At 43.4% G+C, this 15,296-nt stretch overlaps 1 protein-coding gene across 2 annotated transcripts; it reads right to left on the reverse strand.

Annotated features, from left to right (window-relative positions):
• Positions 1-2,603: 2,603 nt before the first annotated feature.
• Positions 2,604-13,590, reverse strand: LOC139559124 (synaptotagmin-like protein 1). Of its 2 annotated transcripts, none has more exons than XM_071374856.1 (13): positions 13,467-13,590; positions 12,662-12,783; positions 11,536-11,684; positions 11,322-11,433; positions 11,141-11,198; positions 10,865-10,963; positions 10,449-10,615; positions 10,232-10,334; positions 7,641-7,802; positions 7,202-7,280; positions 6,945-7,044; positions 3,510-3,715; positions 2,604-3,426 (listed from the first exon to the last, which is right to left on the reverse strand). In XM_071374856.1, exons 1-13 carry the CDS (start codon positions 13,476-13,478, stop codon positions 3,284-3,286), a joined length of 1,512 nt encoding a protein of 503 aa, XP_071230957.1. In that variant the 5' UTR covers positions 13,479-13,590; the 3' UTR covers positions 2,604-3,283. The 2 variants fall into 2 exon arrangements, with proteins under 2 accessions (XP_071230957.1, XP_071230958.1); XM_071374857.1 differs by having other exon boundaries at positions 13,463-13,590.
• Between the last annotated feature and the right edge of the window lie 1,706 nt (positions 13,591-15,296).

The following is a 15,296-nucleotide window of genomic DNA, read 5'->3' on the forward strand; positions in this document are numbered from 1 at the left end:
AATCCCACAGGACACTATTTACACCTGATCCTGCTCTTTAAGACTGCTTCAACTGGAAGGCTAATCATATGTGTTCCTTCAGTCAGAATTGAATTTACTCTTGTCTCCAAAAGTCAATGGCCATTACACAATCTCCTCTTCTCCTTCCTCCGTCAACATGAAATCTACAGAATGAAACATACTCTCCTGTTTATGACGTTAACCGTCAGAGGCAGTGGGAGAAAGAGGGAGAGTTCAACCCGAATCCCTTGTGGCTCAGTTGTTAGCGCCTGAGGTGTGTAATGTTGACGGTTTGATTCCCATGGAGGGGACCGTTAAAAAAAAGTATGTACTCACTTCTGAAAGCTGCTCTAGCTCAGAGTGGCTGTTAAAAAAGTAACGTAGTACTAACGCAGACAACTCGTATCTGAGACGAGCACACACATTTAAGTTGAACGTTGCGTATTTCTAATCCAGTTGGACGCAAATGATGAATATGAAGTATAAAATAAGGGATATTTTTTAGACTATGGCCCCTATTCCCCGTTTGGCTGTACACCAGACAAACTAGGCCTTCATATTGAATTTAGTCAAATTCAGTCATTATTTGGGAAGGCACGTCTCGATCATTCCACATCATTTTTAATTGAAAAAATATATCTAAATCACAAAATGTTTGGAAAATTTTGAAAATTGAGAAAGCAAGAAAACTATTTAAGTGAATCATCTAGACCGGGGCTGATTACATTCTACACCATGATTCTACATTGGTCAGGTGTGTTAGGACTGGAAACGGTTAGAATTATCTGAGGACCCAAACCGCCATCCCTTCATACGGAAGACAGAGACACGGAGAGAAAAAAAGGCATAAAGAACATTTAGTCCAGCGTTTGGACATCAAATACCTTCGACAAACACACGTGCATTGTGGGAGATGGTCTTCAGAAGCGTAACAGTCAGTCCGGTGTTCAGACACTGTGATCGTGTGATTAACACCCATGGCATTTGAAATGCAATTTCCGTCTGTTGATCTTTAGCTAATTGCATTGCATTAGAAGCAATTGTAGTGATATTTGTGGGTTATTGAAGGGAGAACACACACTTACACACACACTTACACACACAGGTATGATGATGGAAATGTTCCTGTTCATTTCTCAATTATCCACCAATCATCCTCCATCTGTCTGTCAGCGGTTACAATACTGAAGGGGAGTAGAAACATTATCTGTGTGTGTGTGTGTGTGTGTGTGTGTGTACGTGTTTAACTATTTTTGTGGGGACCAACTGGGGATTTTCTTTCTTCCCCCCCACGAGATCAAATGCTATTTCTAAGGGGGTTTAGTGTTAAGGTTAGAATTAGTGTTAGGGTTAGAATTACGTTAAGGGTTAGAAGCTTGGGTTAGGTTTAGGGTTAAGGTTAGGTTTCTGGGTTAAGGTTAGGCTTAGGGTAATAGTACGGGTTAGGTTTAGGGGTTTAGGGTTAAGGTTAGAATTAGTGTTAAGGTTAGAATTAGTATTAGGGTTAGAATTACGTTAAGGGTTAGGAGCTTGGGTTAGGTTTAGGGTTAAGGTTAGGTTTTTGGGTTAAGGTTAGGCTTAGGGTAAGAGTAAGAGTAGGGGTTAGGGTTAGGTTTAGGGAAAAAAGGATTTGGAATGGGACTGAATTGTGTGTCCCCACAAGGTTAGCTGTACAAGACCGTGGGTATGTGTGTGTAGCATGTGTGTGTGTGTGTTCTGAAAACAGACTCTGAAATCAGCTGTCCAACAGGGCCATCTGCTGGTAGTGGTGTGCAGGCTTTAACTCTAGCCCTGCTCTAACACAAGTTATTCAACCAATCAGCTGCTCACCAGGACCATGTTTTGTACAAGCAGGTGTGTTAATAGTATGGCTGGAGCAAAATCTCCCAGTAATTAAATCATTATCAGGAGAAGGGGTTGGCTAAGCTTACCAAACAACTCTATAACCACAGAACTACAACTGTTTACCCACAGAACTACAACTGTTTACCCACAGAACTACAACTGTTTACCCACAGAACTACAACTGTTTACCCACAGAACTACAACTGTTTACCCACAGAACTACAACTGTTTACCCACAGAACTACAACTGTTTACCCACAGAACTACAACTGTTTACCCACAGAACACCTGTTTTTAACTTTATGCTAAATGAGTGTTCCAGTACAAATGAGAATCAATTAAGAAAGTGATATACCGCAATGTGTGAAATCTTAACACGTTAAAAAAGCTTGGGAATAATATTCAATCAAAAGAATTTAATAAATAAATAACATATTTACACACATCAATGTAAGAGCTAGTGAGTGTGATACAACATGAATCCAGACAGTATGACCACAGTGATACATGAATCCAGACAGTATGACCACAGTGATACATGAATCCAGACAGTATGACCACAGTGATACATGAATCCAGACAGTATGACCACAGTGATACATGAATCCAAACAGTATGGCCACATTGATACATGAATCCAGACAGTATGACCACATTGATACAACATGAATAAAGTAAAGCTTCCAAACAAAAAGACTGGTTGTACCCCCCATCCCCCCTGTACCCCCCCATCCCCCCCTGTACCCCCACCACCACAATCTCGCCATCCCTTATTTTCTTTCTCCATTCCAGCAGTGGCTTTACCAATCTTTTAAAAATTCACTCACTTAGTGCCCACTCTGGAACCACGATCTATTTGACTATAAGTCACTTAGAAAAATAAGACTGATGTAACTGGAACAGAGACAGTGCAGATATTAACAATACTCTTTAAAGTGACTATGACTTATTATTGAGAACAGGGTGGAGGAGAGAGAGAGAGAGAGGGAAAGAGAGCGAGAGGGAAAGAGAGCGAGAGGGAAAGAGAGCGAGAAAGATGGAAAGAGAGTGAAAGATGGAAAGAGAGAGGGAGAGATGGAAAGAGAGAAAGCAAGAGGCAGAAAAGTTGATTCCTTCTTTCATACAGTAGTTTAGTAGTACACTCTGATCAAGAGTCTTTGTTAACTAACACACAGTCATGTGTCATTTACCCTTCCCAGAATACACCAACAGCAGACTACTACCCAGAATACACCAACAGCAGACTACTACCCAGAATACACCAACAGCAGACTACTACCCAGAATACACCAACAGCAGCATACTACCCAGAATACACCAACAGCAGACTACTACCCAGAATACACCAACAGCAGACTACTACCCAGAATACACCAACAGCAGACTACTACCCAGAATACACCAACAGCAGACTACTACCCAGCACACACCAACAGTGTTACTTCTGGCGGTTAGCCAGGTTAGTTCTGATAGGGAGTGTAGTATCTATCCAGTGGCTAGGGTTCAGGATCATGGAGGTCCACATAGTGACTTCCTCCTCTGTTGAATCCATCCAACACACTGCCGCCCCGTAGCTCAGGCCTGTAACACACACACACCATGTTACAGTGTGTATCTATATGTGTGTGTGTGTGTGTGTGTACGCGTGTACGTTTGAATCTCACCTGTCCCAGGGCTGAGTCTGACCCCTCCTAGCAGGTGTGTTTTAATCCCTTCACGGTGCCAGACGGTCAGCTCTGCGCAGGCCTCCCTCAGGTCAGCAGGTTGGAACCCTTCGTACACCATGGTGTGGTTGTATATTGGGCTGACTGACCGCTTGACCATGCGCGTCTTCTGACCGCTCAACCGGCCGGCGTCCGGCAGCACGTAGCTTAGATCAAAGTTAAAGTACAGTTTTTAATACACGTTCCCACTAAAAACAGTCTTATCCCACTAACTCTAGCCCCCAGTTTCTGGAATCCAGACGTTAAGGTCTGCCACACTGCTGGTATTCCTACGCCTGACCTCTGAACCCAGTGGTTCCCAAACTGTGGGGCACACCCCCTGGGGTTGCACGAGGGGTCTCTCTCTCTCTCTCAATTCAATTCAAGGGGCTTTATTGGCATGGGAAACATATGTTTACATTGCCAAAGCAAGTGAAATAGATAATAAACCAAAGTGAAACAATCTTATCAAAAATCAAGGAATTGAGTCCAGCTTGCAACTTACTCTAGAATGTTGTAATAGTAGAATACACAAGGTGACATTACTAAACTGAGTTGTAATAGTAGAATACACAAGGTGACATTACTAAACTGAGTTGTAATAGTAGAATGTACAAGGTGACATTACTAAACTGAGTTGTAATAGTAGAATACACAAGGTGACATTACTAAACTGAGTTGTAATAGTAGAATACACAAGGTGACATTACTAAACTGAGTTGTAATAGTAGAATACACAAGGTGACATTACTAAACTGAGTTGTAATAGTAGAATTCACAAGGTGACATTACTAAACTGAGTTGTAATAGTAGAATGTACAAGGTGACATTACTAAACTGAGTTGTAATAGTAGAATACACAAGGTGACATTACTAAACTGAGTTGTAATAGTAGAATGTACAAGGTGACATTACTAAACTGAGTTGTAATAGTAGAATACACAAGGTGACATTACTAAACTGGGTTGTAATAGTAGAATACACAAGGTGACATTACTAAACTGGGTTGTAATAGTAGAATACACAAGGTGACATTACTAAACTGAGTTGTAATAGTAGAATACACAAGGTGACATTACTAAACTGAGTTGTAATAGTAGAATACACAAGGTGACATTACTAAACTGAGTTGTAATAGTAGAATACACAAGGTGACATTACTAAACTGAGTTGTAATAGTAGAATACACAAGGTGACATTACTAAACTGGGTTGTAATAGTAGAATACACAAGGTGACATTACTAAACTGGGTTGTAATAGTAGAAAGCACAAGGTGACATTACTAAACTGGGTTGTAATAGTAGAATACACAAGGTGACGTTACTAAACTGAGTTGTAATAGTAGAATACACAAGGTGACATACTAAACTGGGTTGTAATAGTAGAATACACAAGGTGACATTACTAAACTGGGTTGTAATAGTAGAATGTGCAAGGTGACATTACTAAACTGAGTTGTAATAGTAGAATACACAAGGTGACATACTAAACTGGGTTGTAATAGTAGAATACACAAGGTGACATACTAAACTGGGTTGTAATAGTAGAATACACAAGGTGACATTACTAAACTGAGTTGTAATAGTAGAATACACAAGGTGACATTACTAAACTGAGTTGTAATAGTAGAATACACAAGGTGACATTACTAAACTGAGTTGTAATAGTAGAATACACAAGGTGACATTACTAAACTGAGTTGTAATAGTAGAATACACAAGGTGACATTACTAAACTGGGTTGTAATAGTAGAAAGCACAAGGTGACATTACTAAACTGGGTTGTAATAGTAGAATACACAAGGTGACGTTACTAAACTGAGTTGTAATAGTAGAATACACAAGGTGACATACTAAACTGGGTTGTAATAGTAGAATACACAAGGTGACATTACTAAACTGGGTTGTAATAGTAGAATGTGCAAGGTGACATTACTAAACTGAGTTGTAATAGTAGAATACACAAGGTGACATACTAAACTGGGTTGTAATAGTAGAATACACAAGGTGACATACTAAACTGGGTTGTAATAGTAGAATACACAAGGTGACATTACTAAACTGAGTTGTAATAGTAGAATACACAAGGTGACATTACTAAACTGAGTTGTAATAGTAGAATACACAAGGTGACATTACTAAACTGAGTTGTAATAGTAGAATACACAAGGTGACATTACTAAACTGAGTTGTAATAGTAGAATACACAAGGTGACATTACTAAACTGGGTTGTAATAGTAGAATACACAAGGTGACATTACTAAACTGAGTTGTAATAGTAGAATACACAAGGTGACATTACTAAACTGAGTTGTAATAGTAGAATGTACAAGGTGACATTACTAAACTGGGTTGTAATAGTAGAATGTGCAAGGTGACATTACTAAACTGGGTTGTAATAGTAGAATACACAAGGTGACATTACTAAACTGAGTTGTAATAGTAGAATACACAAGGTGACATTACTAAACTGGGTTGTAATAGTAGAATACACAAGGTGACATTACTAAACTGGGTTGTAATAGTAGAATGTACAAGGTGACATTACTAAACTGGGTTGTAATAGTAGAATACACAAGATGACATTACTAAACTGGGTTGTAATAGTAGAATGTACAAGGTGACATTACTAAACTGGGTTGTAATAGTAGAATACACAAGGTGACATTACTAAACTGAGTTGTAATAGTAGAATACACAAGGTGACATTACTAAACTGAGTTGTAATAGTAGAATGTACAAGGTGACATTACTAAACTGAGTTGTAATAGTAGAATACACAAGGTGACATTACTAAACTGAGTTGTAATAGTAGAATACACAAGGTGACATTACTAAACTGAGTTGTAATAGTAGAATACACAAGGTGACATTACTAAACTGAGTTGTAATAGTAGAATACACAAGGTGACATTACTAAACTGAGTTGTAATAGTAGAATACACAAGGTGACATTACTAAACTGAGTTGTAATAGTAGAATACACAAGGTGACATTACTAAACATAGTCAGTTCCTCTTGTCTTGTCAGTTATTACATAACTTAGAGAACTATTTATAACGTGTCAGAAATGTCCAGATCAACTAACATGTCAGCTAGCGTTTCTCAGCCACTCAAATTTCACCTGAATAAACATTATAAATGGTCAAATGTATAGAATTACAGGAAAATTAGCTTTAAAACTGAAACACTTTCTCTGCACCCCATGACAAAATGTGCAGAATTGTGGGAAATAATCTTTAAATCAGCAAACTGTTCTCTCCACCAACAAGAGGGGTGTGAACAGTGCTTATACCCATAGAAATAGACGTGGCACGGGATGTTAGACGGGATGTTTCCCAATGCTGGAAGTGGGGCCTGTGTGAAAAAGTTAGGGAACACCTGCTCTAACCCACCTCTTGACAAAGGAGTTGATGGCGCCACCTTTGGTGGAGAGAAGACCCTGCGCCTGCCGCAGCCAAATGTGTAGCTCCCCAGATGGAGGTAAACCTCCACCTATACACACACACACAGACACACACACACGCGCGCAGACACACACACACACAGACACACGCAGAGTAAGTTCAGACGGAGATGAGAGAGAGAAAGCAAATGACGTCTGTGTGTGGCTTGACGTCTGTGTGTGACGTGCGTAGTGAGCTCAGCTCACCCTCAGATCCTGCTGGGGTGAACTTGATAGAGAGCATGATGTTTCCTCGACTACTGATAGACTCTGGACTACACTGCAACTGAGAGAGAGAGAGAGAGAGAATTAAATTGAGAGAGAATTGAATTGAGAGAGAGAGAAAGAAGAGAGAGAGAGAGAGAGTGAGAAAGAAGAGAGAGAGAGAGAGGAGCGCTCAGGTTAGAAGGGTATATATATATAAGAGCTTGTTGAAATTCCCAGCACCTTCTCTCCTCCTGTTAAGACTACACACAATGTAGGACAATGTAGGATTTACTGCATGCTGTGGTGTGTGAATGTGAATGTGTATGTGTGTGTGTGTGTGTATGTATGTGTGTTTGGTATGTGTGTGGGTGTAGGTGTTTGTGTGTCTGTGTATGATTGTATGTATGTGTTTGCTCACACGTGTGTGTATTGGTCCTACCCGTGGCTGTAGTTGGTACCAGTCAGGGTCTGTGTGTGTCCAGTCCCAGTGAGCCAGCTGCAGCTCTACCTCTCCTAGGAACAGGTTTCTACCCAGGGGGGCAGCGTGCCACACAGACAGGTTCAGAGTCCTGCCACGCACCTCTGACAGACTGATCTTATACTGGGAAACACAAACAACGTTAACACACACAGCATTCAAATCAAATTGTATTAGTCACATGCGCCGAATACAGTGAAATGCTTACTTATTAACCAACAATACAGTTAAGAATCTGTTATACACTGCTCAAAAATATAAAGGGAACACTTAAACAACACAATGTAACTCCAAGTCAATCACACTTCTGTGAAATCAAACTGTCCACTTAGGAAGCAACACTGATTGACAATAAATGTCACATGCTGTTGTGCAAATGGAATAGACAACAGGTGGAAATTATAGGCAATTAGCAAGACACCCTCAATAAAGTAGTGGCTCTGCAGGTGGTGACCACAGACCACTTCTCAGTTCCTATGCTTCCTGGCTGATGTTTTGGTCACTTTTGAATGCTGGCGGTGCTTTCACTCTAGTGGTAGCATGAGACGGAGTCTACAACCCACACAAGTGGCTCAGGTAGTGCAGCTCATCCAGGATGGCACATCAATGCGAGCTGTGGCAAGAAGGTTTGCTGTGTCTGTCAGCGTAGTGTCCAGAGCATGGAGGCACTACCAGGAGACAGGCCAGTACATCAGGAGACGTGGAGGAGGCCGTAGGAGGGCAACAACCCAGCAGCAGGACCGCTACCTCCGCCTTTGTGCAAGAAGGAGCAGGAGGAGCACTGCCAGAGCCCTGCAAAATGACCTCCAGCAGGCCACAAATGTGCATGTGTCTGCTCAAACGGTCAGAAACAGACTCCATGAGGGTGGTACGAGGGCCCGACGTCCACAGGTGGGGGTTGTGCTTACAGCCCAACACCGTGCAGGACGTTTGGCATTTGCCAGAGAACACCAAGATTGGCAAATTCGCCACTGGTGCCCTGTGCTCTTCACAGATGAAAGCAGGTTCACACTGAGCACATGTGACAGACGTGACAGTCTGGAGACGCCGTGGAGAATGTTCTGCTGCCTGCAACATCCTCCAGCATGACCGGTTTGGCGGTGGGTCAGTCATGGTGTGGGGTGGCATTTCTTTGGGGGGCCGCACAGCCCTCCATGTGCTCGCCAGAGGTAGCCTGACTGCCATTAGGTACCGAGATGAGATCCTCAGACCCCTTGTGAGACCATATGCTGGTGAGGTTGGCCCTGGGTTCCTCCTAATGCAAGACAATGCTAGACCTCATGTGGCTGGAGTGTGTCAGCAGTTCCTGCAAGAGGAAGGCATTGATGCTATGGACTGGCCCGCCCGTTCCCCAGATCTGAATCCAATTGAGCACATCTAGGACATCATGTCTCACTCCATCCACCAACGCCACGTTGCACCACAGACTGTCCAGGAGTTGGCGGATGCTTTAGTCCAGGTCTGGGAGGAGATCCCTCAGGAGACCATCCGCCACCTCATCAGGAGCATGCCCAGGCGTTGTAGGGAGGTCATACAGGCACGTGGAGGCCACACACACTACTGAGCCTCATTTTGACTTGTTTTAATTACATCAAAGTTGGATCAGCCTGTAGGTTTTCCACTTTAATTTTGAATGTGACTCCAAATCCAGACCTCCATGGGTTGATAAATTTGATTTCCATTGATAATTTTTGTGTGATTTTGTTGTCAGCACATTCAACTATGTAAAGAAAAAAGTATTTAATAAGAATATTTCATTCATTCAGATCTAGGATGTGTTATTTTAGTGTTCCCTTTATTTTTTTGAGCAGTGTATGAGTAAGAATAAGAAATAAAAGTAACAAGTAATTAAAGAGCAGCAGTAAAATAACAATAGCGAGACTACACACAGGAGGGTACCCCGGGTGGGGGGGGTCAATGCAAATAGTCTGGGTAGCCATTTGACTAGATGTTCAGCAGTCTTATGGCTTGGGGGTAGAAGCTGTTTAGAAGCCTCTTGAACCTAGACTTCGCGCTCTGGTACCGCTTGCCGTGCGGTAGCAGAGAGAACAGTCTATGACTAGGGTGGCTGGAGTTCTTTGACAATTTTTAGGGCCTTCCTCTGACACCGCCTGGTATAGAGGTCCTGGATGGCAGGAAGATTGGCCCCGGTGATGTACTGGGCCGTTCACACTACCCTCTGTAGTGCCTTGCGGTCAGAGACTGAGCAGTTGCCATACCAGGCAGTGATGCAACCAGTCAAGATGCTCTCAATGGTGCAGCTGTAGAACCTTTTGAGGATCTGAGGACCCATGCTAAATCTTTTCAGTCTCCTGAGGGGGAATAGGTTGTGTCGTGCCCTCTTCACGACTGTCTTAGTGTGCTTGGACCATGTTATAGTTGCACATTATAATGAGAGACAGGAATGAGACAGACCAGAGAGACAGGCAGATAGACAGGCAGATAGACAGGCAGATAGACAGGCAGATAGACAGGCATTGAGAGGAGAGACATGAGAGAATCAGAGGGAAATAAATGGAGAAACAAAGCGAGAGATGTGTGGGTGCTCTCACTTTTAGTGTCTGGTCAAAGACTGGGTTGAGGGTCTTTTTCTTTACTGTTGTTTTCTTCTTAGTGTGAGACGACTTATCAGGCAGGAGATAGGCCTTTGCGTACCTAAAACACACACACACACTTCTTAACACAAAACAAGTTCTTCTAAAACAGATAGTTAGTTCCCAAAACTTATCCCAGTTAGCATCCTCGAAATACCAACCCTACTTTACTTACGGGTCGGAGTGGTTCTTGCGTGCAGCAGCCAGGCCTTCACAACGACACACTCTGACCTGTAGCTTCTCCCTCTGAGTGTCATAGTCCAATGAGAACAGGACACGCCCCTTCACCTCCACCGCCCCAAACTCCCCAGAACTGAACAGACTCATCATACTGCCACTTAGCTACACACACACAGAGAGAACACACACACAAACGCACAGAGAGAATACACACACATAAACACACACAAACGCACAGAGAGAATACACACACACACACAAACACAGAATATACACACAGTTAATCAAAATAATCCCACTTAGCTGAAGGAACAGAGATTGGATCACCTTGAGTGAACAAGAGTGTGCGTGAGTGTGTGTATGTGTAAGTGTGTGTGTGTGTAAGTGTGTATGTGTAAGTGTGTGTCTCACTGTGTAGTTAGACTGTAGACTTAGAGTGCTGATGGAGATCCCAGGCCTTAGAGGCGTCAGATCAGCTTCTGTCACAACACTGGACACAGAGTCTGTATCCTACACACACACACACACACAGAGGGTGAGGAAACATACACATTGTCAGCATGTTTCTAGAACAATACTATGAGGGAGGGAGGGAGGGAGGGAGGGAGATAACCTTTCCACAACTAGACTGACAATCCTCCATCTACACACTGAATTATCCAGCTAATAAACACACACACGACTAACCTGTGGGTTTGGGCTCCTGGGTTTGGTTCTGGGTCTGGCTGTAGGTGGACTCCTGTAACTGAGATGAACATGTTTAAAAAACGACATACATTAAAACTGTACATACCAGTCCTTCTCCAAGAGAAACATTCCCTACCCACAACTATACCATCCGAACACTCTGTATTAGAAATGCCTTCACCTCCTCTTGTCATCCTCCTCTTTCTTGTCCTCTATCTGAGAGCTGGGGTCGTTGTTGTTAGTGGGAGGAGCATCTTCTGTCTGCCCTTTAAACACCCCACTCACAGACAAATCTGCCAATCAATCAATCAATCAATCAACCAACCAATACCAGATGTCCTCCTACACTTGGTTATTCTTGGTGTGTGTGTGTGTGTGTGTGTGTGTTGTCTGACCTGTTCTTTGCTTCCTGCCTCGTATGGATGCCTGTACGATGTCAACGCCATCCTTTGTGTCTCGGTAGCGCTTGCTCCTCTCCTCATGAAACCACGCCCCTGACAGCAACCTCAGACGCACTGAGTCCGCCTCTTTCTGCTGCAGGGTCCTGAGGGTTTAACATCATGTTTCACTATTGTACCAGTTATTGCAATGACTGTGATATGTGGTTGTTTTCCCTATGAAACTGCTGAAAGTCGATTTAGAAAAGAGCATCTAGGGGCCTCCCAAGTGGCGCAGAAGTCTTAAGGCGTCACTACAGACCCGGGTTCAATCCCGGGCTGTATCACATTCGGCCGTGATCGGGAGTCCCATAGGGAGGCGCAGAATTGGCCCAGCATCGTCCGGGCTAGGGAAGGGTTTGGCCGAGGGGAGGGGGCTTTACATGGCTCATCGCGCTCTAGCGACTCCTTGTGGCGGGCCGGGCAACTGCGGGATGACCATGGTTGTCAGGTGAACTTTGTTTCCTCAGACACATTGGTGCAGCTGGCTTCCGAATTAAGCGGGCAGGTGGTAAGGAGTGGTGTCGGTTCGGCGGTGTCGACGCATGATTCGACCTTTGCCCCTCCCGAGCCCGTTGGGGAATTGCAGCGATGAGACAAAATCGAAATTGTGGCAAAAAAGGGGGTAAAATATAAGCACATTTAAAATGTAAATAAGAGCATCTGATATGGCAAACATTTTTAAGTAAAAAAATGTTTTAGTTATTTGAATCAGGTGTGTTAGTGCTGGGCCGGAACAAACACCTGCACCAACACCAGCCCTCTGTGGATAACATTAACATACCTCTATATAAAAAAAAAAAAAACATAAATCAATAAATTAATCATTTAATTGGGGCGGCAGGTAGCCTAGCGCTTAGAGTGTTGGGCCAATAACCGAAAGGTTGCTAGATCGAATCCCTGAGCGGACAAGGTAAAAATCTGTCATTCTGCCCCTGAACAAGGCAGTTAACCCACTGTTCTTAGGCTGTCATTGAAAATAAGAATTTGTTCTTAACTGACTTGCCTTGTTAAAAAAAAAATTCAATCAGTCAACATGATGTTCATCAGGGACCTAAAGGGTTAAATAATAATCACCTCTGACCTTACACGCCCCTCATCAAGGCAACGCAGATTCGAGTCCCTTAGTAACACTTCCAAGATGGATGTCTGCTCTGCCTCTGAGAGGTGACTCAAATCCAACAACTCCCCTTCTCCCTCCATCACCTCAGAGAGAGAGACACAGACAGACAGTGAATGCTACAGCCTTACATGGTCAAATACAAAGTACTAGTCCCTGCTTACCACAGGGATCACTTTATCAGTTGGTACTTCCTCCTAAAATGAGCCCAGTATTAGATCTTTAATATGTGTGTGTGTGTGTGTGTGTGTGTGTGTGTGTGTGTGTGTAAACGGTGGTCTCACCTGTGCGGTTAGTGCATGCGCTCAGAGCTTCCGTTTGGTTTGTGAGGTTTGTTTAGCAAATAGGGGTGTGTTATCATTAACCCAAAAAGTTGTTTTGCAACAAAAACTAGCATTTCTATTAGACAGATTGAGGTAGGTCCCGCCCTGTTTGCTCGACCGCTAGTTTTTGTTGCAAAACGTTTTGCAACTGTTTGAAGTAGGAATACACTCCAAGATACAGAGCACAACATCCGCGGCGCGCGAGATTTCCACCCTAACATAACACCCCCAACGGTCTGACTGATGAGACAAGATATAATAACATATTTTGAGCTGCTTGAACTTTTAACTGAAACAGCCTGTTAGTCACCAGTGACCTCGGTCAACACCTTCTAAAGCAAACGTGCAGAAATAGCCTACACAGACGCACGCACAGCGCGAGAGACTTGCACCTGTCACAACTTGCTAATAAATGAAACGAGTAAAAAATTTAATGGCATACCTACATCAATGATCATCAATGATGTCCAGAATTGGTGGACATTTTCTCCGGGAAAAGTTTTGGTGTCTGAAAAGTCCAAGCAGAGTCTGTTGGAACTTAGTGCAGTTGAGTTTAGCGCGGTTGACAGACACGACTGATCATATGGAAAGCCAAAAGGTTGACTTGGGTAAACGTGAACACGCCTTCTTTTCCGGGCAGGATGCAAAACACGAACTGGGGCATAAAACAAATAGCATCGGAGAAACATGTAGGTTATTACAGTGTTATAAGACACTTACATCATATTTAGATAATGGTAGCTTCTAGTTAGGTAGCCTATGCTCACGCGCCTATCTCGCTGTAGGCTTATTAATAATCGATAATCGATATCGGACAGGAGCACGAGCATTGATTCAGACAAACAGTGTCTAAACATATGATGGACACAACAGTCCAGAACTGTGTTCATAATATTGTAATAAACAGGAGAAGTTTAATTTGTTTCAGGTTTCACTATAGGGAAATTGAAGAGGGTGGTAAGAGAGAAAGTTGATGTGGCTTGTGTATTTACATGATAAGTGTTATCAGATAGTAAAGTGCTGTGTTTGATTAAAAGGTGTGTGTGTGTGTGAAGCAGAGAGAGAGACCGAGAGAGGGAATTTGATAGAGGTTATAGCATTTTCTTCACGGATGTCTGGCCATATGGCTAGATGGGGTTAGGGTGAGGTATTATACAGTAGCTGGCCACACCTACTAAACACACATATGCGTAACCTACATGGTCTCAAACACACACACACACACACACACAGAAGTACCGATACAATTACACAGTCTTACACATACACCACTACAGCAGTATAACACACCAGCATAACAGTGTGTACCGACAGTCTGTATGGTAAAAAGAGATTGTATGGTGAGTTCAGAATGTGTGTGTGTGTGTGTGTCTGTGAGTGGGACACTCTAGCAATAAGCCTTTTGTCAGTGTGTGCGTGTGAGAGAGAGTGTGTGCATGGCTGTGCTTGTGAGAGAGAACAGGTCCAGCATTTAGTCCTTTGTCAGTAGATCTGATGGACAGCCAGGTTGTTTGTGTGAGTTCAGTTCACTGAGTTCAGAGGTCCAGGAGTTACGTTCTGTCTGAACAACTACAACCAGCCAGCCACCAGCCAACCAGCCAACCAGCCAGCCAGCCAGCCAGCCAGCCAGCCAACCAACCAGCCAACCATTCAACCAGCCAACCAGCCAGCCAGCCAGCCAACCAGCCAACCACCCAACCAGCCAACCACCCAACCAGCCAACCAGCCAGCCAGCCAGCCAGCCAGCCAGCCAACCAACTAGCCAACCAACCAACCAACCAACCAACTAGCCAGCCAACCAACCAGCCAGCCAGCCAGCCAGCCAGCCAACTAGCCAACCAACCAACCAGCCAGCCAGCCAACCAACCAACTAGCCAGCCAACCAACCAGCCAGCCAGCCAGCCAGCCAACCAGCCAACCAACCAACCAACTAGCCAGCCAAACAACCAACCAGCCAGCCAACCAACCAACCAGCCAGCCAGCCAACCAACCAGCCAACCAGCCAACCAGCCAGCCAACCAGCCAGCCAACCAACCAACCAACCAACCAACCAGCCAACCAACCAGCCAACCAGATAGACAAATAGACAGTTCAGCGAAATGCTTATTTGACTATCTCCTAACAATGCATCACAAAGTCAATCAAGTACACAAATAATTAAAATGTAAAATATACCTATACGTATATATACTGTATATAAACAAGAAATCAAGTACGGTGGGATTAAAACCAGTAAACTACCCAAAAAGCCCTGTAACAGTAATCCAAATCTAAAT

This window comes from Salvelinus alpinus, chromosome 29, assembly GCF_045679555.1.
Source record: "Salvelinus alpinus chromosome 29, SLU_Salpinus.1, whole genome shotgun sequence".
In the NCBI taxonomy this organism is placed as follows: Eukaryota; Metazoa; Chordata; class Actinopteri; order Salmoniformes; family Salmonidae; genus Salvelinus; species Salvelinus alpinus.

What these genes read in the sequence shown, in the direction of transcription:
- LOC139559124 (XM_071374856.1), bottom strand. An exon ending in TCTTTGACCAGACACTAAAA is followed by an intron (nt 7,803 to 10,231) that starts GTGAGAGCACCC and finishes TGTGTTTCCCAG; the next exon opens with TATAAGATCAGTCTGTCAGA. An exon ending in CACCCCAGCAGGATCTGAGG is followed by an intron (nt 7,045 to 7,201) that starts GTGAGCTGAGCT and finishes GTGTGTGTATAG; the next exon opens with GTGGAGGTTTACCTCCATCT.